Below are 27,287 nucleotides of genomic sequence, written 5' to 3'. Positions count from 1 at the left end.
TTCCTGTTTTAAAGCCTTTTGTTGCTTTGTTTTAATTGTGTCTCTTCTGCTGGAGTGTCCCTGGCCCAGGGTGGGGAATGAGGGGAGAGGCGGGTGGGACAGGGGGTTCAGTCTTGTTGCTTTTGTCTGTGTGTGTGTGTGTGCTCAGAGTTGTCCGGCTGGGCAGGCCCTTCTCACAGTGTGAGCCAGTCCTTTGGGGTGGGGGGCAGGGGGGTTGTGTGCATCGGGACCCTTGCCCGGGGGTCTGTGCTTCTCGGGGCGGGTGGGGAAGGGGAGAGCAGGGAGGAGTTAGCACCATTGGGTGGAAGGTTTCTGTGGTTGCACCCTCAGCAGGGGTGGGATGGGATAGCAGCAGCTGGTGGGGTGGGGGCTGGGGAGAGGGCACGTGGTGCCAGGGGGCATCAGGAGGGCCGGGTGTGACCCCCTCACACAGCACACCTCCACCACTACCGTCTCAACCTTCTATAGTGCCTGTGCCCATACGCCCCCTCCGCCCATCCTCGGAGACACCGGAAGGCAGCCTGAGGAGGGGGCACCACGTCCGGTGGGGGGTGACGCTTTGCCCTCCTCCCTGCCCTTGCAGCCCACGGCGGGGGTGCGGCGCTGGCTCCCAGCCGTGGGTTCCAGTGTCGTGCCCCCCGCCTGGGAGAGGTCAGAGCCACCCTGAGAACCGGGAGGGGCGGGGAAGGGGGAGCTGGCTGCAGCGCCCAAGGCGCCCAGGCCCAGCTAAGTGCACTTGACTCAGGGAGGGGTCGAGGGGGGCCGGGCCCCTCCGAGGTGCTGGTTTGTGTTGGGGTGGAGCACACGGGGCGGAGCTGAGCTCCCCTTCCCCCAGGAGCGTGGGCCAGATGTGGGCGGGGTCTGAGAAGGTTTCCTCGGGGCAGAGTAAGCAGGCAGGGGGGTCGGTGTTGGGGCAAAGGGGCCAGGGCTCGGCCAGCCCTCCGCCTGTCCGGGGTCCGAGCACCAGCCGCCCCTCTAGCACTGCTCTGGGAATCATGAGGGGGAGGGGGAGGGGGAGGGGAAAGGCTCGCCCTGCCCGCGGAGGAAGATGCCGGGGTTCGGCGGCCGGGGGCGGGGGCCGGGTACAGCCTGCGAGGGACTGCAGAGAGCCGGCCCGGCCCACGTGCCCTCCCCGCCCCCAGCCCCGCCCTCCGGCCCCGCCCCGGAACCGTCCCCCTGCTCTGTCCATGGTCCCCAGCTCGAACCCCGAAGCTCTTGCGTCACTACCAGAGTCTCAGTTCCAAACCCCCTCCCGTCCCCCTCCTCCCAGAGGCTCAATCTGAGTGTGGCCGGGGGCGGAGCCAAAATGGCCCCTCCCCTTCCGTCAGTCCCGGCCCCGCCCCCGCCACGCCCGCGGGGAGGGCGCGTCCCGGGCGGCCCAGCCCTAGCACCCTGGGAGCGGTCCCGCGAGGCCGTGGCCGAGGCCCCTGCTTGGGAGCGGGGAGGGGCCGCGGGGAGGGGGCCGCGGGGCTACTGCTCGGTCAGCGACAGCTGCAGAATTCTCTTGAACTCCTCCTCCTCCTGGCGCTCCCGCCGCTCCGCCTCCTCCTGCTCCTGGGCGGACAGCTCCATGGCCAGGCGGAGCTGCTCGGCATAGCTAGGGAAGGCGTGGCCGGGGCCGCCGGGGCCGGGGGCGGGGGCTGGGGGCGCCGGGGGGCCGGGCTGCCGCTGGGGCGTGTGCTGGGGGGGCCTGCGGGGGAGAGAGAAGGGTGACACTTCCCGAGAGACCCGGGGGAGGGGGGGGGGCGCCCGACTGAGCCTACCCTTCCGGAGGGGAGGGGGGACAAGGAGCGATGTCCCTCACGCCGGGAGCTTCGTTGGGCCCACGAGGTTTAGGAGAAACGCTAGGCCCGACCCCGGGCCAGCTCGTCCGAGCTTAGGCTTGCTTGGGGAAACTGGCCTGGAGAGGACTCCCCAGGCCCGGCAGAGCGTGGGCCGGAACTCCTCCCTCGGCCCCAGAGCGGCCCGGACACTGTGACCTCCGGCCAGGCTTGGGGGGTGCATGGGGCCCGCCCCCACCTGGAAAAGGTATTTCCTCTCAAAGCCTTGGGAGGGGCCCCTCTGCCCCCAGCACCGGCTTCCGCGGAGCGCAGCGGCCCAGGGCCGGGGCCCGTCCCCTTGTCCTGCTCCTGGGCAGGGCACCCTGGAGGTCCGGGAGAGAGAGCCCCAATCCTCCCCAGAACTCCCGCGCGACCCCACTGGTGCCCCTGTCACTGACCTGTCCGGCCTTCGGCCTTCCTGGGACATGGGGTGGGTGCCAGGCTTGCTGTTGGTCAGCGCTTCCCAGATGGTGACCTGGGAGAGGGGGCATGGGGCGTGTCAACCTGACCCTGAAGTCACCCGCCCCCCAAAAATCACTGCTCCTTTCCCATCCCCAGCGTAGGGCTCTCCCCGGGAGATGGCGTGGGGGGAGAGGGACCCCCCAGTCCCTGCGAGTGGCCCCACCCTGTGGGGACGCATGAGGCTGAGCCAGAAGGGGGCACTGCCCGCTGGGCACACCTGGTCATATTCACTGCCCGCCTCTAGCAGGCTCTGCTGGATGGCGAACTGCAGCAAGTCATCCTCTTCCTCGCGGCCTGGCTCCCTCTGGCTGCCCAGGACGCTGTACCCCCGGGGCGCCTCGAACAGCGAGGGCGCGATCTCACAGCCGCGGCACGATGCTGGGGGGCGGGGAGACGAGCGTGAGAGAGAGAAAGGCTCACCAGATGTGGAGGGGGGGGCCTCCCACACCCTCCTTTTATGGGAGAGGAAAAAGACCCAGGGAGGGAGAAGAACAATCCCACGGTGGAAGCAGTTTTTGGACCCAGTTCCAAGCATCCCCTATGCTCGCGGGTTTCCACCGCTTTGGGAGGCCCCACACCGGAGACCGCCAGGCTCCTTAACCTGGGGGGGGGGGGCCCAGGGCGGTCCGGAGGAGGAGAAGGGCTCTCACTCATGGAACTGGAGCTGCTGATGCTGGAGTTGTCACTGCTGGGGGACGGGGCTTCGCTGCTGGGGCTGCCTCGCACGGAGGTCACCGGCTCGTCACAACCATTGAGGTTCCCGAAGGTTATCCGGGCATTGAGGATGTGGAAGATGGGGATTTCTGGGAGACGGGAAGGGAGGGAAAGAGCTGCTGAGAATGGCCGCCTGCGCCACCCACAGCCGCGCGCTGGAGAGTGAGGAGGCAAAGATCCCCACAGCCCCCGCCCTCCAGGAGCTTCCATTGTCCCTCTGATTCAGCCCGTTCTTGAGGTAAGCCAGAAGGGATCTTGGAGGTTATCTACAAACCCATTTTAGAGGAGAAAACTGAGGCCCTGAGAACAGAAGGAACTTGCCTAAAGTGAGAGAGGAAATGGAAGAAGGAGGAGAAAGAGGATGTGGAGGAAGAAAAGGAGGAAGAAGAGGAAAAGGAGGAGAAAGAGGGGGAAGGGGAGGAGGAGGAGGTGATAGAAAAGGAAGAAGAGAGTGGAGAAGTTGAAGAGGAGCAGGTAAGGAAGAAAGGAAAAGGAAGAAGAGGCAGAGGAAGTGAAAGAGGAGAAAAGGAGGAAGAGAAGAAAATCATCACAGAGAGAGAGAAAAGATGGGAAAAGAGAGGAGAAAGATTAAGAGAAAGAAGAGAGAAGAAAAGAGGAAGATAGAAAAAAGGAGAGGAAGAAAAATGGAGAGAAATAAAGAGAAAGGAAGAGAGAATAAAAAAAGAGGAGATAGGTTAGAGAAGGAAAGGAGAAAGAGATGGAGAGAAAAAGAACAGGGGGAGATAGAAAAAACAGGAGGAAGGGGAAGAGTGACAGAAAGAGGAAGAGAGGAGAGGAGAGAAGGGGACAGATGAAGGGAGGGAGACAGAGTCAGATGGAGAGAAAGAGAGAAGAGAAAGCAAAAGGGAGAGCCAGAGGGGAAGGGAGGGAAAGTAAAAGGCAGACATAGAGACAGCCGGGCCACATTAAGATGTCCCAAGGTGTGGGAGTGGTCCTTTTGTGCTCAGCACTCCCCATAACCCCTTGATCTCAGGCTAGGACAAGAAGGAAGACTCGAATGGACAGATTGGCAGGGGAGAGAGGGGAGCACACTCACCAATCTTAACAGGAAAACCAGGAGGCAGGCGCAAGGTGATGAAGTCTCGGAGCTTGGCAAAGAGGGCATTGCTGATGGCCATGAGGTCAATGATGGGAGCCACCTGCTCACACAGGGACAGTGGGTGCTCTTCACATAGCCATAGCTTGGCTTTGAACCTAGGGTGTCAGATCCCCAAGGTGAGGCGGGGGATAAAGATCTTAGGGAAGGAAGGCTCACCCCCTCGTCCAATTATCCTCCCCGTTCCCCCATTCTCTCTCATCCCTGTGAGCCTCCCCCCCTTGCCCAGGGTCTCCTGCCCTGCTTAGAGCCTAGGAATCAAGGTATCCTCACTTCTGGGTCTTGGTGGTGAGCTCCATGGGCCGCCCCATGTCCCGGTTACCGAGCTCAAAGCTGGGGTTGAAATACTCCTCTGCAGTGATGGCGGTGGGGTTAGTGTGGCTCAGCGTCTGAGTAATCAGGGTCTGTGCCGGGAAATCAGTTCCATTCATTCCCATTCACACAGAACATCCATAGGAGCTTGAGGCCAGAACTTCTCAGGCCAGCTAGGCCAGCCCCTCATTTTACTGATGAGGAAATGGAGGCCCAGAGATTTGATCTGACTTCCCCAGGGCCACATGTATAATAAATCCCAAAGGCAGAATTTGAACTCGATTCTCTGATTCCAGAGGCAGTGCTCCCTCTGTTTCTAGACACCGTTCTTAGTTCTGAGTATGAGAAGCCCGCAATGAAATAGCCCCAGCCCTCAAGGAGTGTATGAGGGGGAGAGCACAGGAGTAGAAGTCGGAAGAACAGAGAAGCAAGCACAAAATAAATGCAGCACACTTTGTGGAGGATGGCACCAACAGCCAGGGGAACCGGGAACGGTTTCTGGTAGAAGTTAAGGCTGTTTGAAGGGAGTTAGAGGATCTGTGAGGGGGAGTTTAGGTGGGAAAAATGCCAAGCATAGGGCACAGCCTATACAAACAAACAGAGGTGGGGGAATGGAGGAGGGCCAGCCTACATCAGGCAGAGTTTGGCTGGACTGTCCATAACCCAGGCCAGTAAGGCCAGAGCATGGGTGCCGAAGGTGAAGCGGCATAAAGCTGGCAGGTTGTGGAAGGCATTAAAAGCTGCATTCTATCCTAGAGGTAGAAGGGAGCCATTCATGTCTCCTAAGCAAGGGCTGGAAGGGTCTGACCTATTTTAGAATATCAGTTTGCTGGCTCCACGGAGGAGCCATCAGACAACAATCTCACCTCCACCCACTGTGACCCCCAAGCTGGATCTAAGTACATTCAGGGGCTAGATCTCCCTTCAGCCTCGCCCAGTGTACACTCAATCAATCAACAAGTATTTATCAAGCTCTTGCCATGTACCGGGCACTCTGCTCAGTGCCAGGATACAAAGAAAGGCAAAATAAGGCCCTGCTCTCTCCTGCTCTCCAGGCCCCAGCCAGGATGACATAGCCTATAGGGATCCAGGAGCTCTGGAGTTGAGGAGAAGGAAAGAGTAGGATCTCAACAGGCTATGGAGGGCGGGGGAGGAGAGATGGCCTAGAACAGTTTCCCCAATACTTCCCTTCTTCCCTGCCCCCACACTCATATGGTCCCTTCCAGGCATGCCCCTCCCCAATATGGCACTCACCCCATTATTGGGCCCCCCGTGCTGCTCAGCGATGCCCAGGAAGGACTGCAGTGGGGTCTTGCTCCCTGCAAGAGACAGAGGTCTCATCACTTAGGCAGGTACCACCTGTTCCTACCTGTTCCCTTTGGCACTGCATGCCCTACATGGTCCATGACAGAAAAGCAAAGACCAGGACCAGAATTATGCCTGAGGCAGAAAGCAGAAGGGCTGCCAAGATCCATCTCAACTCTGCTATTCTATGGCTCTATTCCATGTTGGGCAAGACAGCCTAGGAGCTGAGCAGGGTGCCCTTGGGCTGCCAAAGGGCCAGGGGAGAGCTGAAAACAACCACCTTCCATCTCCCCGGCTTTAAGAGAAACAAAAAGCTACCATTGTGGTTTTTAATGATTGCTGGCCCTATCTTGGGGGTTACATGGTATAATGGACAGAATGCTGGACACGAGAGTCAAAAATCCTGCCTCGGACACGTACTAACTGCGTGAGCCTGGACAAATCAATTAGGCAAGAGCCTCGGCTTTCTCATCTGTAAGACAGGAATAATAACAGTCTGCATCACAGGGTTGTTATGAGGATCAAATGAGATAACATGTAAAATACTTCGCAGATCTTAAAGTGCTATGTACATGGCATCTTTTGTTCGATGAGACTTCAGAAAGCAGTGGCTCTTGCCATTTTTCTTTTCTTTCCTGTTTGTCAGTTTACTGGGCAGGTGAATACAATGAACATTCTTTATAACCAAGGAAAAATATTAGGAAGTCATTAAACCTTTTTATTATTTTATTTTATTTCTCAGTTTCTTCTCAGAATTGTTTTGAGGATCAAATAAGGTAATATTTGTACAGTGCCTGGCACACAGCAGTCACTTAATAACTGCTTGTTTCCTTTCTTCATTTCCCCTCAGTTCACTGACTCTCCAAAAGACAAGTCCAATGCTATACAGACTAGGGATGACATGTACTTTGTTTCTACATAATTTTACCACTTCTGTGAAGTCTCTCTATTTTGAAGATTTTCACTCCATGTAATTTGGAGGTGATAAGTATTCAGTGAGGCCATGGCTACAGAAAATATTGGGCCTAAAATTTTATGAATCAGTATTGTATCTAGATGATTAGAGGCAGTGATTTTATCTTTGTATATAGAGTTATACACCAGAGAGCTTCAGGCATATAATTCTTGTGACTTGATAAAATTTAAGAATCCAGAATGCATTAAGTACCATTTCCTTGTAAAATCTGCATCTATCCATATGGTTGAGCTGATTTTGGGTGACATTTCTGTAATTTTTGGTGGTAATGCCCAAGTCCCATAGAATCATGATAAATTCTATCGCTGAGGGGGGAAAAATCCAAGGGACTTAGCCTCTTATTCATTTGAGATAATATTTTTGATTGAATTTATGTGGTTGACACTCACGGAAGGTCTTTTTGTTCCACAATTAGATCTTAGCCATTTAAGTTCTACCTAAAGATAACCCAGTATTGATCACATTCCAGAAGTATTTAAGTTTTTAACTGGATAAGGATGCAATCTGAGAACTTTTATCAAACCTCCTCCTCTTTTTTGACAAAAACAGTTTCATCTTTCTCTGACTACCTTAGGGTGGTAAGCACCGTGTTTCATTAACACAATACAGGTTTTTTTTTTTCCAGATCATTTTAAAATCTGTTGTGCACTTTATTGTTCTAAAAATGTGCACTGACTTATACTGGAAAAGTGTTCATTGCTCTAAAGTTGTTTTTCCTAATGTACTTCTGATTCAGGATAATGCAAATCATAGCTTGAGAACTGGAAGGAACCTTAAAAGACATTTTGTCCCTCATTTTATAAATGTGGAATCTGAAGTCTAGGGAAATTTAAGTGAGTTAGAATCATAGGCTCATGAATGTGGAATTAAAAGGGATCTTGAAAGTCCTTGTTCATTAGCCTCACTTTACAGATAAGGAAGCTGAAGAGATAAAATTTTTAGATCTTTATAATTATCACCTTCATTCACTGATTCTAGTTTGACCTTTGTTCAAGGGTAAAAGTTTGGAGCTCTATTTTTTTTTTTTTAATACTCATTCACTCCTGTGATCTTTCCATATCATTGGAGAACATATCTGGGTGATAAAAAGGCTATGGAATGTTTTTGGAATGGGTTTTTTTATGGATCCACATAATGGCTCCATGGATGTCATATATGTACATCAAGTGATTGACAGTAGCATTTCCCACTCTGACATCCAGAAATTTGAATCCTGGGCTCTGCCACTTACGATCTGGACTAACCTTAGGTAAGGTACTTCACTCCTCCAGGCTTCAGCCTGTTCATCTATAAAATGATAGGGTTGTGAGAACTCTTCTGAGTTGAATCTTCTATGAGATGAAATTCTTACCCTACCCAATTAATTGCAAAAGTGCACAAATAATATATTCTGCACATATTTTCAAACTTTTCCATCGTATCAATAAGTTGTGCTCATTTTTCCTTCTTTCTCTTTGTTAAAAATATTATTTGTAATGTGGGATTGTACTCTGGAAGGAGAAGGGGAAGGAATAATGAGGAAAAAATTGGTGATCTTAAGAAAAGATACCAATGAAGACTTTAAAAAAAAAAAAAAAGAATTTTATAATGAGGAAAAAATTGGTGATCTTAAGAAAAGATACCAATGAAGACTTAAAAAAAAAAAGTTTTAAAAAATGAAGGAGTTGGACTCCAATATCCCTTCTACCTCAGAATTTATGATCCTATTTTATGATTTCTCTGGGTCTCATACATAAAATAAAAGGCTTGAAGTCAGTATCCATTAAGGTCCCTTCCAGTTCTCAATCTATGATGCAATGAAAGTATCTGATCCTGACCACACTGATAAGGCATAAGGACAATGGAAAGCAAATTTTAAAATTCAATTTTAAACTTTAAAATTTCAACTACCACTCAAGTACTGGGGCATGGAAGTCATTTAGCAGAGAGGGAAGAGTGTAGAAGGGTGATCCAGATCCCCCTCCAGCCAAAACCCTTCTGTGACTTAAGTAGCTGGTCTCTGAGAGCAGACTGAAGCCAGGCTGCTGCAGAATCCCGCCAGCCTTGGAGGGGCTGATTCTTGACCATGGGCACACAATCCTGGCCATGGCAAAGAATCATGGAAGCCATTCCAAACTGCAAGGACCTACCCAAGCTTGCCCTCCAGTGGCATAGCATTCTAGATCAGGAATTATTAATCTTTTATTGTGTCATATACCCCGCTGGCAGTCTGGCAAATTCAAAATAGGGTTTTTTTTAAAGCATAAAATAAAATACATAGGATTACAAAGAAAATCAATTCTATCAGATTATTAGTTATAAAGAAAAAATTTTAATGAGTTCAAAGACACAAGATTCTTTGTTTTAGAGCTATGATAATAAAGGTGATTTTCATGGAAAAAATTTTAAAAACCAATATCCCTTTTGTGCTTTAGGGTTCCAAAGTACCCGTTGTCACCTTTAATCCTTGACAATGTCCTAGTCTGAAGGTAGTATGATTAGCATTATACCCATTTTACAGAGGAGGCAGCAAACTGACACCCAGAATTGAAAAGATTTCTCTAGACTTAAACAGCTACAATGTGATAGAGCCAGGACTGAAATGTAAGCCTTCTGACTCCAGTCCAGCACTCTGGGGTATCCCTGTTTTCTTTAAGGGTCAGCTCAAATCCCGTCTTCCTTTATGAATGAGACTCTTCCTGCCCCAGCTAAGGCTGCCCCTCTCAATTACCTCCTGTTTCTTTTGTTGTGTCTTGTATATACTCAGAGATTTACAAGCCATCTTACCCATTAGACTATAAGCTCCCTGAGTCAGAAACTATTTTCTTCCCTTTCTTTGTATCCCCAGTGCTTCGCCTGGCACACAGGAAGCACATAATAAATGCTTGTTGACTGGTTGACCATACTAGGATGTGTCACTATTATATCCCGTCTCAGACAGGCTAACTGAGGCTCGGAAGAGTGAGGTCATTTAATTAGTCAGTGGCAAGGTTGAGGCTGGATCCAATGTCTCCTGACTCCCTCACTCAGGACCCTTTCCACTGGACCACAGTAAGCCCTCGCTGGGATGCTAGAAGATACCACCAGAGGGAGCAGTGGAGCTCCTGCCCACTTCACCCAGGCCCACCTGGTCTTCCCACCATTACCTTTGATCTTGCCTTTGTGCTGTTCCGATAAATGCTCTGTGCGGGTTCGGGTGATGAGCTCCACGTTGGATGCACCATACACCTGGAAGAGGTCAGAATGCAGGTTCAGCAGCAGGTTCTCCCCCTCTCGGATTCCTCTTCCCACATCCCACTTACTCACCCACAGAGTGGGCTTTTCACCCACTTCTCCCCACCCATTTTCTCACTGTGAGCTTTCCACCTATTTGCTGAAGGAGAGGAAATAAGTGGACTTATTATAGACCTGGAGAGGTCATATGGTCCAGTCCCCTGCCTTCACGAGATCATCAGTGATCAGACTCTAAATTCCTGGAAGGCAGGGACCTCTTCTTGTTTGTCTTCACACTGTAATTTCATTGATGTGGGAAACTCCTTGGTATAAACACGGTTGATGCTTCGTTTTGCCGAACAAATAAATGAATGTCTAAATAACGAACCCAGCCATGTGTGGGCACAGGAGCAGCGAGGTGGGCAGTGCAGACATTCTGAGAAGGGGGTGAGCTACATCACTTACAACCTCTCTGACTGGAAAAAGCTCTGCTCTTCTCTGAGATTCAAGTTCCCTTCTGTGAACCGAGAGGTATTCATTACGGTTCCTGTTCTAAAATCTATTCCATGAGCCATTGTCCCCACTTTACAGATGAGGAAACTGAGTCTGAGGATGGGACGGTGATTTGCTCAAGTTCTCGCAGTGACGGAGAAGAGGAGCCCTGGCCCCCAACACCCTGCCTAGTGCCTTTGCCACTGGATCAGAAGAGCTCGCTGCTTTCCTTCATTCAACTCAGTAAACACTTATTAAGTCCCTATGACATGTTAAGCACGAGGGATACAATAAGAAGCAAAAGACAGTCCTCAAGGAAGTCCCTCTCTTGTCCCTCCTGAGACAGTCACCGGGGCCCCTCCTGTGCCCAATCCCTCACCTTAGCTTCGTAGCCGTTCACCATTTCGGTCTTCTCACTGCGCCAGCCCAAGATGCCCGTCTTATTCCTGAAGAAGGATAGGGTTATAGAGCCTGGCTAGCACCCCCCGAGCCCTGGGGACCCGAGGAGCCTCTCCCCAGTCCCCACCTCTCAAAGGAGATGTTCTTGGTGTCCAGCTGAGTGGTGACCACGGGCGCAGTGAGGCGGCTGAGCACCTGCTCTTCTGTGGGCTGGACGGCAGCCAGCAGGACGTCCCGGTCATGGGCAGCCAGAGCCAGGGTCTCCGTGTAGACCACTCGCCGGTCGTGGTCGATCTCCATCACCACTGCGCTTGTGTCTGCCCCAGGGGATGGGACGGAAAAATATCAGACTGAGGAGGGGACAACAAGAAACCTGGATTCTGCCCCTTCCCCATTCCCTTCTCCTAATCCTTTGGGATGCAGGAGAGGACACAGACCACACCCCACTATTATGTCATTCCCTCCCCCCAGCTAACATTTATTAAAAATTAATTTCATTCATTTCAGTGAACATCTATTAAAGCACCTACTATGTACCAGACACTGTTAGAAGCTGGAGAACCAGACAAAACTGAGTCCATTTGCCCTCGAGGAGTTTACATTCTATAGGTAAGAGTGTTCTGGGGATGGGTTGCATACTTGGGACAGTCAATAAACACTTACTAATAAGCACCTACTATGTGCCAAAGCCCAGATCCATGCAAAGTGCTGGCTATTCTGGGACTGACCCTCAGCTCCTTCCTGGCCCATACCCCTCCACCTCCTGTCCTGTCCTAGGACTGACCTTGGCCCCTGAAGACAAAGCTACGATTTCCCCGCTGCCACGTCATGTGGTCAAAACCCAGAAGCGTGGTATCCACTCGCAGGTTCTGCCCGCTCTTCCAGACCTTGTAGGTGTCGCTGGGGCAGATCTTAGAAACCAGGGGCACTGCGGAGAGGAGGCCGGGGCCTGAAGTTTCTGGGCAACGTTCCCCCTCTCTCCTCCAAGTATTCCTCAGCACAGGGGGCAGGGGGGCTCTTCCCAGAAGTCAGTGGGAGGCAGACCCCGGCTCCTATGAACACCTCCCACACAACCCGATCCATTTATCCTGAGCCAGTGTGTGGGCAACGAAGTGTTAGAAAGAGGTTAAGCAGCTGCTGAAAGAGCATCCCCCAAATACACCTCCCACTGCCTTCCCAGCCAGACTGTAACTCATGGAAATGCTACAGAGGAGAGAGTAGTCCATTTAGAGGCTGAGGGTCTGGGCTCAAAAACTAGAAAGCCAAGTCTGCCATCCTGTGACCTTGGACTTGTTCTCTGGCTAAAACCGGGGATTTCATTGTGTGAGATGGAGAGGCGGTAGCACAAGAAGCCGAGGGACCCAGAAGTTTCTGGGCATGGGCGATGCAGAAATTGATTTTTCTCGACTATGTGTATCTGTTAGGAGGGTTTTGTTCTTCTTTTTTTCAGTTTAATGAATTAATGAGGGTTTGTTATTTAGACATTCAACAAAAGTTTATTAAGCACCTTCTGTACCCACAGCAGGCCATTTCTTACACTGCTAATATCTTCCTTCCACTGGGGAAGGAGCAGAGAGAAAAAAATATGCTTGTGAATTGAAAAGAAAAGGAGGAGATAAAATAAAATAAGGGGGTTGGACTGGACGGCTCTTGATCTGTGGTTTTATGAATGAACAATGAGCTTGGAGGTCAGACATGAGTGTGGGCTCATGCCCCGGGGCTTCTACTCTGAATCCAGGCAGGTTGTTTCTGCCCTCTGGCTGATTTTACTCTGAATGAGTCTGAGGGGCCCCCTGAACTCTGACGTTCCCTGCCTCCAGAATCCTTTGGTCTAATACCCCGGAGGCCAGGAGCCCAGAAAAAGGCCTCGGGACACTGGTCTGTCCCTGATGGACAAGAATCAAGAGCAGGCAAGGTGCTAGGGTCTCCCCCCAAGCCCTGGACTCTGTGACTCACCCCAACTGGTGAATTCCCATTTCATTTCTACGTAGAAATCCTGGGCCTGGGCCAGAGAAGAGAGGAAGAAATAGCTGGGTTTGTTTAGGCAGGACTGGGGTAGGAAGGGCAAGAGGGAGAAGGGAAGGTGAGGGCGAGCAAGGCTGGCGAGAAAGCGGGGTTACCTTGCGGAGTTTCTCCAAGAGCACAGGCACACCTGCCAGCCTCTTCACGGCCCGCTGGTAGTCCCGGTACCGTAACACGAGTTGGACCAGTTCTAGGTCGCGGGTGCTCACGGCTTCCTGGAGCACTGGGACAAGGACAAGCGTGGGGGTCACTGGAAGGCAGTTTGAGCCCCAGGGCCCCAAGCCAAAAAAGACTTCAGAAGCCATCTATGGAACCCCAAACTTGACCCCAAGCATCATTTTACAGATGAAGAAATTAGGTCCACAAATCTTCCTACCCCACTAGGGCATCTCCAACTCAGAAAGGAACAGAACCAAGTCTGGGCTGGAGAGAGGAGGCAGAACAGCAGGTCTAAGGGTAGTGCCTTCTGGGAGTGGGGCATGTCCTGGGGAGGCCGGAGGGAAGGAAGGGACTCACCTGTCCAGCCACTGCGGTTCTCTCTGCCCACGTCTGCGCCGTGTGCCAGGAGCACCCGGGCGCACTCCAAATGTCCCAGCGTGGTGGCCAGATGCAGGGGAGTGCGACCGCGTGGGTCCAGCTGCTCGATGTCCGCCTGAGAACAAACACGGCCTGAGTTCCTCACCTGGCCACTCGCCTCGATCCCCAAGTCACGGCAGGTCCGATCCTCAGTGATCCGCCACGTGGGGAACAGGCCCTTTTTTGGATTCTAGTATGAACTGAAGCAAGCCCCTCTCCACAGATGACTTTGATTTCCTCATCTGTAAAATGGTGTAATTCCCACAAGGCCGATCTCACAGATGCATAAGAACAAATAGGTCAGCAGATATCTATGTGCTTTGAAGAATTACTCAGAAAACTTGAGAGCAGTTGAGCATAAATTAGACATAGACCGACAGAAATCTCACACCATATACCAAAATAAACTCCGGATGGACCCATGACTTAGAAATAAATGGTGACATCATTAGCAAATCAGAGAAGCGAGGAAGACGGTACCTCTCAGATCTATCACTAGGGGAACAGTTCAAGACCAGAAAATAACAAAGAGGATCACGGAAAAGAATATAGACGATTCCAGTGATATAAATTCAAAACTTTTTGAATAAACAAACCTAATACAGTTTAAATTAGAAGAAAAATTTTAAAAGAAAATTAAGAAAGTTGATTCCTTAATAAATATCTTATTGTTTAATTTTTAAAATATGTAAAACAGCGCCATTTGTATCAGTAGATTTTTTCTGTTTGGGAGAATATAGTTATTTTTCATGAATATATATTATTTATGCTAACATTTAATGAGATTATTGTTTTTAAATAAATAAATACTTTAAAATAAATAAAATTAGAAGGGAGACAAGTAACTGGGGAGGGGGGAATCTTTCTCATAAGTTTCTCTAATAAAAGTCTTATATCCAAGATATATAAGAAACCAATTCAAATGTATAAGACTAGGAGCCATTTCCCAATTGATAAGTGGCCAACGGAGGTGAACTGACAGTTTAATTTTTTTTTAATCCCCCCCCCCCCCCCCCCCGGCTGGGGTTAAGTGACTTGCCCAGGATCACACAGCCAGGAAGTGTTAAGTGTCTGAGACCAGATTTGAACTCGGGTCCTCCTGAATTCAGGGCTGGTGCTCCATCCACTGCGCCCCCTAGCTGCCCCCTGAACTGACAGTTTTCAAAGAAAAATGTCCAAGTTGTCAACAACCATATGAAAAACTGCTACAAATGATTAATAATTAGAGGAATGCAAATCAAAGAATCTCTAATAAATGGAATGTGGAACCTCCATCTAGTGGATTGACAAAGACAAAAAAAGAAAAATGACAAATCTCGGAGGGACCAGGGAAAAACAGGCACATAAATGCCTCCCAGTAGAGCTGGGAATTGATCTGGCCATTCCGGAATGCCATTTGGAACTAGGCCCTCGAAGTTATGACTTTGACCCAGTTATTTCCTTGTTAGACTTATCCCCCCAAAGACAGCAAAGAAGCAAGAAAAGGCCCCCATACTGCAAATATATTTGGGGAAGTTCTTTTTGTAAAAAATTCAGAAATGAAGGGGGTGCCCATCTCTTAGGGAACAACTAAACTAATTATGGTTTCTGGATGTAAATGGAATATTATTGTATCATAAGAAATGATGAAATGGACAATTCTAAGGAAATAACGATGCAGAAGGAAATGAGCCAAATGAGAATAATCTATACAATGACGACAGAAAAACAACATGGACTCCAATCGATGCCAGGACAAACCTAAATGCAGAAAATTCAGGGTGGATCAGACTGCCCATCTCCCGCCAGAGGCGCAGAACTTAAAATACAGGAAGAGAGAGACCTTTTTAGATGTGGTCAAGATGGAGATCTGTTTGGCTGGATCATATATGAGGATTTTATTTTGTAGGAGGGAGAGATAATAAATGCTAGTAAAAATAAGCAAATTACTTTTTAAAGCCATAAAAAAGAAAAACCACTGTATGCCTAGAGAAAGAATTAAAATGCTAAACATTTAATTTTGTCTACTCGTCCCTCCCATCACCTTGACTGTGTAACGGGGCATTTTCTCTCCTACGTCTGGAGAAAGGAGAGTAAAGCCCTCAGAATGGGAGCTTCTGGTGGGATCGTTTATTCATAACAGCAGCTAAGAATTCTACAGGCCTTCAAGGTTTGCTTGATCTGATCCTCAGAACAGCTGGTGGAGGAGAGGGAGAATACTATTATTATCCCCATTTTGCAGATGTAGAAACTAAGAATGAGAGGGGCTAAACAGCATGCAATGTGCCAAGTATTAGGGATTAAAACCAACAACAACAAAAACCAGTCACGGTTCTTTTTCTTTAATCTTTGTTATAAGGAAAGGCTTACTGAGTGGAGGTATCTCTGAAAATGAATTTGATATAAAAACAAAAGGCAAAAAAACTTTTTAAAACAGTAATGAGGGTAAACATTGTTCCTGTCCCCAAGGAACTTACATTCTATTGAGTGCATGTGACATGTATATAGTTAATAAATGTACCCAAAATAATTGAGGCAGTGGGAGTTAGAAAATGCCCCCCCCCCCAGGAGGAGGCAGTAGAAAGAGATTAGGGAAGCCAGAGGTAGAGGTGAGAAGGAAGTACAAGCCCAGGGAACGAGACGGACAAATGCACGGAGATGGGAGATAGAATCTCCTTCACTGGGAACGGCAAATAGGCCAGTTCAGCTGGACCATGGAGGTCATTAGGAGAACATTATGTAACCGGCCCAGAAGTGCAGACCAGAGCCTGTCTGGGCAGGGCTTTACGGGCGGAGGGGTTTGGGTTTGAAGCCGGTGGGACTCCTCTGGCAGGGGATGACACGGCCAGTCCCACGCTTTAGGGTCATCCTGGAAGCCTGGCAGGGGCAGCCGAGGACAGAAGATGCTGGGGATTTTATTGCAAGCTCTCCAGTGATCTCTATTGTCTCCTCCTCCCACCTCATGAGGGCCTCCTGAGGCTGAGGAAGGAACAATTCCTCCCCCATTTAAAATGGAAGAAGGCCTCTATTCTTTGCCCAGGGAGTGTGGCTAAGTCCGGGGGGCCAAGAAGAGGAGGGAGGGAGGGAGGGAGGAATCTCACCCTGAGGGCATGGCAACACCAAAAGGGCCTCCCAGGTGCAGGGTCAGCACAGGGGGTGAGGCTGGCTCAGGCTGAAGGACACAGGGAGGAAGGGGGAGGGGAGAGGGCAGGAGATGCCAGTGATACCCACTGCTCCGCCTGCATCTGGCTCTCTCTGTTCCATGCACAATTATTCCCACACCCCCCGTGGCCTTTCTGGTCCTGGCACAGCAGGGCACTAATAAAGTCCTGGAAAGCATGGCAGTCGGGATGAGGCGACGGGCCCTCCTCCCCACCCCGGCGTCTCCCGTGTTCCAGCTGCCTCCCAGGGCATCCAGCAGCTGGCACATGCTACAGAGAGGGCCAGAGACTGGTGCTGGGCTCCCCAAGAGATGCCAGAAAGAGCCTCCAAAGGACCCTTCACCATTGCCCAGGGAGAGCCCCGTCATGGGTGAACGCCACCTGGCACTGCTCTCCCCGTGGGACTGCCTCCTTAGGCAGAGGCCAGGGAAACCCTGGCTGCCTTTGACTTTTGAAAAGGCACGCCCCAAGGGAAAATCCTCTCTCCCCCAGGACCCCTGGAGCCATCCAAGGTGTGGCCCAGGGCCCGGAGCTTGTGCCCTTTCCGGTTAGGGAGGATGGTCCTGCTCCAGGCACCCCCGGACCCCGTGAGTCACTCCCCACCCAGCGGGGCAGGGGAGCCATCATCCAGCTCCTTCTGCTGCTCTCCCAAGGCTTTGCTGTGGGGGCTGAGCTGCAGGTCACCGGGCTCCAGACTGGCATTTGGCAGAAGCACTGGGACACGTGGCTGCCCTGCCCTGCCAGCTGAACCCCCCATAGGTGAAGGGGCCGGGGTGCTATGAGCCACCCTGATCAGGACTGAGTGGAGAGGAACAGGGCTGACTGCGGGAACACCGTCTCCCCCAGAGTCAGGTGAGAACGCCCATTAAACACTTCCACCAAGGCAGAGAGAGGGCTTTAGCTGCCAGGATGAAGGTTTCTGGCAGGATGGTGCACCCAGCACCTGCTGCAGCCCAGCGGAGCCAGGGCGGGAGACCCAGCGGGAGCGGCTCCCAAAGCATCTTGGGGAGGCAGGAATTCTGGGAGCTGGACCGGCTGGGCAGAACCCCTCCCCAAGACCCAGGCTAAGTCTGCACACACAGCTCCAGGGACCAGGTCCAGAACGGGAGGGCCCCTTCCAGGCCTGATGTCCGACCCACTCGCTTTACAGAAGGGGAAACTTCCGGGATTGGTCTGAGCTGGGAAGTGTCTGAAGCAGGATTGGAATCCAGGACTCCCTGACTTCAGCTCCACCGGGAGTCAGATTCACATAGAAATGGGCCGCTATGGCAATGTATGGATTTGGAGAACCACACGTGAAGATTCCAAATCACAATTTCAGCTTAATCTGGTTCAGGCTGGGCTCTCCCTTCTCCCCTGCCCCACCCCGTCCGCCTCCCCCAGACACAAACACGTGTGGCTCACGCACCAGCGTACAGAGGAAGCGCCCACATGTGATGTACACGTACGGGTTATGCACCCAGCCAGCTTTGTGCACATGGGCACCTGTGGGCACCAGCACGCTCCATCACAGGTGGGCATCTACACGCTCCTGCAGGCGGCACGCACGGGCACAGAAGCTGGGTAACCTGTCCCAACGCACCTGCCCCACAAAGGTTCAGGCTTGTGTGTACACACCTAAACACGGCTGAACACAGGTGCTTGCAGAGATCTGCCTGAGGGCACGTGTTTATCCATAGGTCATCATAATAACATATAATTAACATACAAGCATTTATACTATGTTTTAGGTTTAGGAAGAAGCATGTGTACCCATTTTGCAGAAGAAAATCCTAGCTCTCATAGAGGGTAAGTGGTTAAGTTTTCTACACAGGCTCCAAGCTGAAGGCACCCTTGGAATCTCTGATCCTCTCCTTTTACAGATAAGGAAACTGAGGCACAAGAGGACGTGATTCACCAGGATCCCAGAGGAAGTAACTGGGATGCAAATCTGCCTCCAAATCTAGGGCTTTTCCACGGCACACACTTAGGGCCATGTGCTGTCAGACACGTGCACACGCGTGGCAGCCGGTCTGAGGGCTGCTCCGGGGGCCCCGCGGGTGGGTGCCTGTGTACGTGTAGCAGCGCACCTGCAGACTCGCTTCCTCTAGCGTCAGACACAGAACAGCATGTCCACGTGCACACACGTGTATTCCATGTAACAGCAGCGGCAAATAGGAATGTGCGCACCAGAGTTCATGGCGCACGTGTGAGGGTGAGTACCTAGCCACACAGGAAACAGGAGTCTTGAGTCTGCCCCCGGGGCCCTAGCAAGGGTCATTCCACTGGACAAGTCGCCTTTCTCCCTGAACCTCCGAAAAATGAAGGCATTGGACGAGCGGGCAAGGCCCCACCTAGACTCTGTCTTTCTAGGGCCATGCTTGTACACCGGCACAAGGCCGTACCGGCGTGCGGCCCTGGCTCAGGTTCCTCTCTAGAAGAAGGGTCTGGCCGGACTAGACTGAGGCCCCTTCCAGCTTTGTCTGGGAGTAGCCTGGGACGGGCCGAATGGAGACTAAAGCCAGCCAACCCCCGATCCCATAGAGCTGCTCTTTCCATCCCGTCCTGGGTGGGGTGGGGCCGACCCAGAACTGTCTCTGGCGTCCCTTGGGAGGTATCACCAGCCTGGCCCTGATCCCAGGGTTCCAGTGGACTGAGAGACTTTGTGGGGGTGGGGGCGGGGCGGGGAAGGAAACCTTACTCTTCCTTTAGAGCTTCTCCTATCCCTCCCCCCGAGGTGCAGCACCAAAGTATGTCACATTAGGAAGAACATTCTCCAAGCCCTAGGGCTTCGACTTTCCTTGGAGGAAACTGAGGTCTGGGGAAATGAGAGGGTGACACTCAAAGTTATCGAACCACATTTATTAAACCCTTACTGTATGCACAAGACTAATAAGGCTTGATTGTGCTGCTACAACTAATTAGCGGGTGGTCGAACTTAAATTTGTCCCCATTTTACAGATGATGGTGAGCCTCACGCTGAGTCTCTGATTCTCTCATCTTACAGATGAGGAAACTGAGGCACAAGAGGACGTGATTCACCAGGGTCACAGAGGAAGTAACTGGGATTTGAGCCTGTCTCCAAATCTAGGGCTTTGTGGTAAGTGATTAAGCCAGGACTGCCCAGCATATTCATAGCCCAGGCTTTACCGTCTCCATTTTACAGGAAAGGAAGGCAGAACAGAAGACCACTAGATAGCAGCGGGCACCATGAAGCTCTCCCCGACTGCCAGAGGGGGTTGTTTATAAGAACTCAAGGCTCTTCTCTCCAAGCTGGCACGTCTGCCTTGGGCATGACTGTCCCGAAGCCTGGGGCATCCCGGGTGTGCCCCCTACCCGGCACCCTGCCCTGTCTCCTCCAAGCCTGCCGGCTTACGGCTGGGGGGCACCTTGGCGCAGCCTGGCACTTCGATACCTGCCCCTGTTAGAAGGGAGGGAATGAGGCAGGGTCCCCCTGGAGCACTCAAAATAAAGACCAGAAGGATTTCTTAAGTGAGAGGGAAGGCAACAGGCAGCAGGGAGGCGGGGAGGGGGAAGGGGAGGAAGGAGGGAGGAAGGCCCGGCTGCCTGGCACTGGGAGGGAGAGAAGCCCTACCCCCAGACCTTTCTAGCCGAGATCTCGGTCCGTCAGTCTCTCTCCTTCCTGCCTCAAGGGAACATTGATTTTTGGTTTTTGGGGTTTGAGGCTGGCTCCCTCTGACCTCCTACCTGCGGTGACAGCTCCATGCCCAAGGCTGGTTGGTCAGGATGTACCCACCCAAGAGTCTCAGGGGCATTGGGAAGGGGGTGTGCTTGTGCATCCTCACTAGCTCCCATAGCTAGAGGTCCCCAGATCGAAATCCCTTATCAACCAAGCCAGAAGCCCCAGCAGCCTCCAGGATGCCCAAACGTTAAGATGCAAAGTACTTCCTATGTTACCCTGACAACCATGGCCACTAGGCGCTATTATCACCATTTTACGGATGAGAAACTGAGGTCAAATGACTTGTCCAGGTCACACAGCTAGGTAGGATTGGGACTTTTAAACTTGGGTCTTCCTAGCTCCAAGGCCTGCACTCTATCAAGCCTAATCAACATAAGGGGAAATTGGGGCGGGGGCAATCTGAGACTGAGTGGAGGACATCTTCCTAACAACTCCATTTTTGCAGCATCTGCTGGGTATGTACAGGGGCTGGTCACTGGGGGGGGCGAAGACAGGAAAGAACTTGTCTGTCCTTGAGGAGTTTCCATTCTATGGGGAGAAAGGGGGGAATTGGGGAGTAACCTGTAAAGAAAACAAGATAATTTGGGGAAGAAGAAAGAACAGCAAGAGATTGGGAAAGGCTCTGAGTAGGAGGGCGCTTCCCACTCAGGATTCTAAGGAAGCAAAGGTAAGGAGAAGGGAGAGCGTTCCAGGCGTCTGTGTCAAGGCGGGGGGCACCGAGGCGAGCTCCCTTCAGCCCAAGTTCCATTGCAGAACGGGGAAGAGAGAGAATCAGGAGAGACAGAGAGAAAATGAAGAAGAGAAAGGGGGAGGGAATGAAGAGGGGGGGAAGGAGAGGGAGAGCAAGGGGGGAGGGAGAGACGGGGGGGGGGAGGAAGAGAAAGGGAGAACATCCACATCCAAGGGAGGCCTTCTGGCCCCTCCACTTCCCATTGCCCCCCACAGGAGCTGTCCAGCGCTCCTTGTTCCAGAGAATCACCAGGAACATAGGATTTCAAGAACGCTCGATGCCCTCTGGATTAATGGGAGTCTCAGTCCTGGGGAAGCTGGCACCACCACTGCCCTTTGGTTCTGGGCTGGGCAGCTTGGCAGGAGCGACGTCCTTGCCTCAGCCATGGTGCCAATCTTCCACCGGCCCCCCAGCATTCGTCCTGGTGCAGGTGCCAGCCAGGGTGAAATGGACACGCCAAGTCATCCAATCAACAACATTTTGGGAGGATTTCCAGCGATCACCTCACCCTGGAACCCCACTCATAGCCAGAGCCCATTAACTTAGGCAGAGGAGAGAGGGCACAGGGCTGGATTTGGATCCTGGCTCCAACACTTACTAGCTGTGGGACTTTGGGCTTGTCACATGACCTGTCTGTGCCTCAGTTTCCCTCTCTGTAGAATAAAGAAGTTGACTTTGAAGGCCCTTCCAGCTCTGGAGCCGTATCTCAGAGCTCGGGGAGCCTTCCTCTCTGCTCCAAAGCTCATCACATCCTCCCTGCCCTTTCCCTAGGGAGCTGCCAGCCCCGGCTGAAGGCGTCCCCCTCCACTGGGATTTTCTTGGAGTCGAGAAGGTGTCTGTTCCGCCAAATTGGAATGGGGAATCCCTGTAGCTCAGTGTCCAGAGAGGCAGGGGCAGTGGCTGGGCTCAGAACCTGAGATGAGAAACTGACAACCCCCACCAGAGACCACCAGGAATTCCCCAGCCCAAATTCCATCCTGGGCAAGAAAGGGGATATTAGTGGGAGCAACACCCTCTCTGGATATCTCCACACTCTGGGGACACCCTTGGGATGCAGGTAAGAGGGGGAAACCCTGCCTTTGACATCGGTTCCAATCCTGCCCCCAGCTGTGAGACTTTGGGTAAGTAACTTAACTGTTCTGGGTCTCGGTTTCCTTTCCTGTGGAATAAGTAGCCTGGCTTAAATGAACTCGAACAGATCTCTTAGACACAATCCCATCGTCTGGTTTCCTAGGGATAGCCCCCTGCTTCGGGGAGGGGGTCCCGCTGTAACTCTGGATGCACGGCAAGCCCCTGCTCCTGAAGGAGGCCGTGCATCTTGCCACGGCCACGCTTCCTCCGAAGCCCAGAGAGGGTTAACCTCCTGGCCAGGAGTAACCCCTGTCACTGCCCTATATTTCTCTGGCCTTGGAAACTGGATCATGGGCCGGTGTCCATTTCAAGGAAACACCAGCTCAGCAAGCGAGATCTTGACTGTTCCTGAGCGCAGTCCCGAAGGAAGGGAAGAGTTAGGGATAAGGGCCGTTTGTGGCCTGTTCTTAGACCTTACCCGCCCCTGCTAGCACCCTCCAACCAAGGCAAGATGGCTGTCAGCCACTGTGTGTGTGGGCAGAAGAGAGAGGATCTGGGGTAGAAGGGCTGGGCTCAGACGCTCCCACCTTAGGCCTTCCTGGGGGCAAGACCATGGTCAGTGCAGCTGCAGGACTTGTGGGATGGCTACAGAAAGACACATTCAAATCCTACCTCAGACACCGACTGTGGGCAAGTACTTCATCTGAATGGCTTCTACTTTCCTCGGTTTCCTCCTCTGTAAAGTGGGAATACTAATAAAACCTACCCCCAGGGCTGTTGCGAGGACCCAAACTATATGAAGTGCTTTGCTATTATTCCAGAACTCCCCTTTGGTCAGTTCTTCCCAGAGTCTGTTACCTCCCCCCCCAGCTCCCACGCTAGGACTCCTGTCATTGGGGGTAGTTGGGGCGGAGAACAGCTTCCTCAGACCCAGCCTCCCAGCCTTCCAACCTCTGGCCTGCGAAGGTCTCCGCCTTTCAGATTTCTGCTGCTGAGATTTCCAGGCCTCTCACCAGGTTAGAATCTACATTCATCCAGATTGTCTTCTCCAGGGAGGTGGGCATGGGCCCCGGCGGGGGCGAGATCACCTCCCCCCTCCTCCCTTCAGCAGGACACGATTAGGTAACACCCCAATTCTGGGATTGTTGTTGCCTGGACAACCACACACACACACACACACACACACACACACACACCTATCACTAAAGAAACCTCCCTAGACTTGGCCCTTAGGGTTCTGCAGTTCATGAGCCGGCATTTCCCTGGAGAAAGCTTTGTTTTTCCTACCAGAGGAGGCAAGGAGGGAGGGCAGGCCTCTGCTACTCCTCTCAGCCTAGATCCCAGACGAAGCGGGACCTCACTCTGGAGCCCCCCCTCGTCCCCTAAATTGACCTAGGAAGGGCACAGTGTGAGCCTGCTTCCAGGTGCCCCTTGGTGAATTGTGCCACAGGGTGACTGAGCTATCCGGCTTTGGGGTGGCCAAGTCAAGCTTCCCCTCCCAGGACGGACAAGCACCTAGGGGAGGGATGGAGGCAGTGCTCCGTCCCCAGCTCCTTCCCAGGGACCCTGGCCATGGGGGCGGGGGCGGGTACATCTGCAAAAGGGAGCAGTAAATGAGGAAGGCAGAAAGGAGACTATCCCAGCCGGGAATGGCCTCAGCTGCCTGGCAGGCATGGCGCTGGTGACCAATGAGGCAGGAGTTCTCCCCTGTCGGTGTTCTTGTGCCCCCTCCCCCCTTTTTTAAAGCTAGGAGCCAGTGCAGCGAGATTTTTAAAGCTCATAGGTTAGATCCGGGGCTGGAAGGGCCTTAAAGGCTGTTATCTATTCCTAAAAACCCTCTCATCCTGCGGCCCTTCTCAGTCTTTAACAGTGGGAGAGCTGGGCCGGACCTGCCCTTTCCCTTCAGCACTAGAATGAGGCCGCTCCTTAAGAACATCATTAGGGGAGCACAAGAAAGGGCTCTGTCCTCCCCACCCCCAGGGAAACCGCTAAGATGTATATGTGAAGCTAGAGAATCCGGGGTCTGAGGAGACCCCCTGGTCTTCCTCTCCCACCAAAAGTCAAGAAGCAAGAAACACAATAGAGCCGCGGAGGTCTCTAGGGGGACCTCTAGGGAGCCCCGCCCAGTCTCTCTCCCTGACCTCTGACCCTGTCCACACCCAGAGCTGCCAGCCTCCCGGTGCGACTGGGTGAGGAGGCTGAGCCCCAGCTGTTCCAGCCTTCCCGGGATCTCAGTAAACAAACCCCAGAGGTCCCTGGTGCAGAGCCCCCCACTCCCCGCCCCAACCGGAGAACCCGGAGGGAGGGGGTTTGGTGATCCAAAGGAAGGGACAAAGACGAGGAGGGCCAGCGGGCCGCAGAGGGACGGCAGGCCGCCGCCCCCCACACCTTTGTTAACTTGCAGCTCGGGTCGGGGCTCCGGCGCCCCAGCTGTGTCCTAGCGGAAGCCGGGCTTCGGGAGGTGGGCGAGGAGAACGGGAGCCCCAGCCCGCCCCTGCCCGTTAGCGCTAGTCTCCTGTGGGCAGCGATGGGAAAGGGGCATCCTGCGCCTAGAAGCCCGGCTGCTGCTGCCTTGAAGGGCAGAACCCAGACACCTGCAAACCTCGGGGAGGGGGCTGGGCGAAAGTCGGGGTGAGGGCCGGGGGTCCTGGCCAGAGGGCCAGGGAGGAGGACCCTGGGCAGCTCCCGCGGGCCACGTGGGGGCCAAGGCCGTATTTTCCGGTGTAAATACGCCGGCTTCACCGGTCGCTCTCCAGCCGCAGCAGCGTGGCCAAGGCCGCTCCCTAGCCAGCCCCCTCCCCCTAAAAAGCCCACACAAAAGCCCCCAGCCGCGCACAAAGCCCGGCCGCAGAGCGTGCGTGTGTCGCCCTTTCTCCCCCACGCAGGGGGACTTCCCCGGGGCGAAGGGTCGGGACCCACAGACGGACACCGAGCTCCCCGCTCCGCTGCCGCACCGCGCCCCTGTGCGTGGCTGCCCGGGACGTGGGGGTGGGGGGCAGCCGCGACGCCCCCGACGGCAGCGCCCCGGGCCCCCGAGCCCCCAGCCCTGCCCGTCACTGGCACCTGCTGGGCGCCTCCCGTCCTGCCCGGCAGACCCCCCCCCCGTGCCCGGCAGGGCCCCCACCCACCTGGCCGCCGCGGACTTCTCTCTCCAGCTCTCGGTAGCGGTTGTGCCAGACCAGGTAGTGCAGCGGGTATCTGCCCTCCGGCCCCTTCCTGGCGGCGGACGCGATCATCGTGCCCTCCGCATGCCGGGGCCGCCTCTCCCGGCCCGGGCTGGGGGGACGGGGACACGCACGGGGGGCTGCGGGGGCAGGGCCGGCGGCGGAGCCTGCTCGGGAAGCCCGGCGACGGGCAGCTGCACGGGCATGTGCCTGGGGAGGCAGGCGGGCTGGCGAGCTGGCGTCGGCGGAGGCGGCGGAGGGGGGCACGGCGGCGGCGAGGCGGGGGGCGGGGGAGCGGGTTCCCAGCGTCCCCGAGAGGAGGGGAGAGGAGGAGGCACGGAGGGGGAGGAGGAGGAGGACGAGGAGGAAGAACGGAGAAGGAGGAGGAGGAGGAGGAGGGGGAGGAGGTAAAGGAGATGAGGAGGAGAAGGAGGAGGGGATGGAGGAGGAGGAGATGAGGAGGAGATGAGGAGGAGGAAAAGCCTGAGCCCCGGGTTACCAGCACTAGGCAGCGCTGTTTGATTTCTTTGCCTCTCCTCCCACACCCCTGTACACAAAGGCAGCGCTACAAGGAGGGAGGAGGGGAGAGAAGGATCAGGCGCCTGGAGAAGGAGGAGGAAGAAGGCAAGCGGGGGGCTCGGCCCTGGTGGGCACCGGAGGCATCCCAGCGGGCAGGGGAAAGAGCAGCCCCTCGCTTCTCCCAGGCGCACGCCTCCGCTTGGCATGGCCAGCGCAAAAGCCAGCCCCTTCCTCACCCCTTCCCAAAGGCAGCAGGGGACCGGGGAACCCCGGGGTGTGGGTGAGGAGGGAGGGAGACCCTGGTGCGGAAGGCACAGCCGGTCAGGGCCGGGAGTCCGAGGTCTCGCTGCATCATGGGAGTTGTAGTCTGCACCCCCCAAGCTCCAGAAGTGGCAGGTGTCGGGGGGTGGGGGGTGGGAAGGGGCAGGGTATCCCTACCTTGCCAGCCTCTCATCCCTTCCCTTCTAAAGCCTTGCCACAGAGTGGGGCTGGAGTTCTCGGCCTACCCCGGGGACGGACAAACTAAGGTGGGGCCCCAGAATCGGTCCAATATTCCAGAACATCTCCGTATGAGACTGCCGCCCCCACTTTCCCCTCCTTGGGGGCAAACAACACTTTCCTTCCTGAAAGGAAGGTTTAGGAGACCCCAAACCCGAGTCTTCATCAGTAATTCTGAGCCTGCTGAGATCGTGGGACATAGTGAGTCTCCAGTCCCGGGTTCAAATTCTGCCGGAGACATTTGCGGCCGCCTGGCCCTGGGCGAACTCGGCACCCTCAGTGCTTTAGGCAGCCTTCTAGAACCCCGAGGAGCAGAGAAGGAGCCCGCTTGCTTTGATGGTGGCAGTTTCTTCTCCTAAATCCAACCTTTTTCTCTGTACCTGCCCTGAGCCTAAACTGATGCTAACGGAGCCCCAGTAACCGAGACGTGGGGGAACATCTTAAGTCACACTTAGTACTAGTCAAAAAAAAAAAAAAAAAAAACCGCCTTGTACAGGAATTGGAAGATTAGAAAGTTCAAGCCCCACAGTTTACTAGTGAGATAAGGGGGATCCAAGGAGGCTGTGAATGTCCCAGGTCAGACGGCCAGGCCGCCTGGGGAAGGCGAGCAAGCTCCGGGGCGCACGGGGATCCGGCCCGGCTGACCGGGGGTGGGGGGGTTAGAGACGAGCCGGGGCTCGGACAATCAGCGCGCGTGGTTAACCGCCCGCCACACAGCGGGGACCTGGGGAAGCTTCGCTCGCCTTCTCTCAGCTCGCACACTCGGGGAGTCACAAAACAAGCCTTGCAGTTTCGTCAGACTTCCCGGGACGGACAAATCGTCCCCATGTTCCGCAGCCCATTCAAAGCGAGGAGGGGCTTGATAGAAAATGACATCCTCGTCCTTCCCACCCTCTCTCCCTGGCTGTTCCTCACCGCCCCGCCCCCCCCCCCCCCAGCCCCTTCGGGAGCCTTCCGGAGCACGGGATGTCCGCCACTAGGGGGAAGGAGGGAGCAGTTCGCGCCCCATCCTCTGCGGAAGAGCCGGCCTTGGGAGCGCGGGCGTGCGCGCCCCGCCTCCACCACAAGGGGTCAGCAGAGGGTTGTCCCTGGAACC

At 53.8% G+C, this 27,287-nt stretch overlaps 1 protein-coding gene across 2 annotated transcripts; it reads right to left on the bottom strand.

The window, feature by feature from the left end:
- ANKRD13B (ankyrin repeat domain 13B) lies at positions 1 to 26,009 on the bottom strand. 2 transcript variants are annotated; one of them, XM_074263772.1, is made up of 15 exons: positions 25,139 to 26,009; positions 13,328 to 13,463; positions 12,910 to 13,034; positions 12,746 to 12,791; positions 11,574 to 11,717; positions 10,917 to 11,106; positions 10,770 to 10,836; positions 9,832 to 9,913; positions 5,680 to 5,744; positions 4,387 to 4,517; positions 4,054 to 4,211; positions 2,933 to 3,085; positions 2,500 to 2,660; positions 2,219 to 2,295; positions 1 to 1,690 (listed from the first exon to the last, which is right to left on the bottom strand). In XM_074263772.1, exons 1-15 carry the CDS (start codon positions 25,244 to 25,246, stop codon positions 1,471 to 1,473), a joined length of 1,863 nt encoding a protein of 620 aa, XP_074119873.1. In that variant the 5' UTR covers positions 25,247 to 26,009; the 3' UTR covers positions 1 to 1,470. The 2 variants fall into 2 exon arrangements, with proteins under 2 accessions (XP_074119873.1, XP_074119872.1); XM_074263771.1 differs by lacking the exon at positions 1 to 1,690 and having other exon boundaries at positions 1,761 to 2,295; positions 25,139 to 25,665.
- Between the last annotated feature and the right edge of the window lie 1,278 nt (positions 26,010 to 27,287).

This window comes from Sminthopsis crassicaudata, chromosome 4, assembly GCF_048593235.1.
Source record: "Sminthopsis crassicaudata isolate SCR6 chromosome 4, ASM4859323v1, whole genome shotgun sequence".
Classification (NCBI taxonomy): domain Eukaryota; kingdom Metazoa; phylum Chordata; class Mammalia; order Dasyuromorphia; family Dasyuridae; genus Sminthopsis; species Sminthopsis crassicaudata.
The sequence above is the reverse complement of the archived record's forward strand: the minus strand, read 5'-3'. Positions and strand labels throughout refer to the sequence as shown.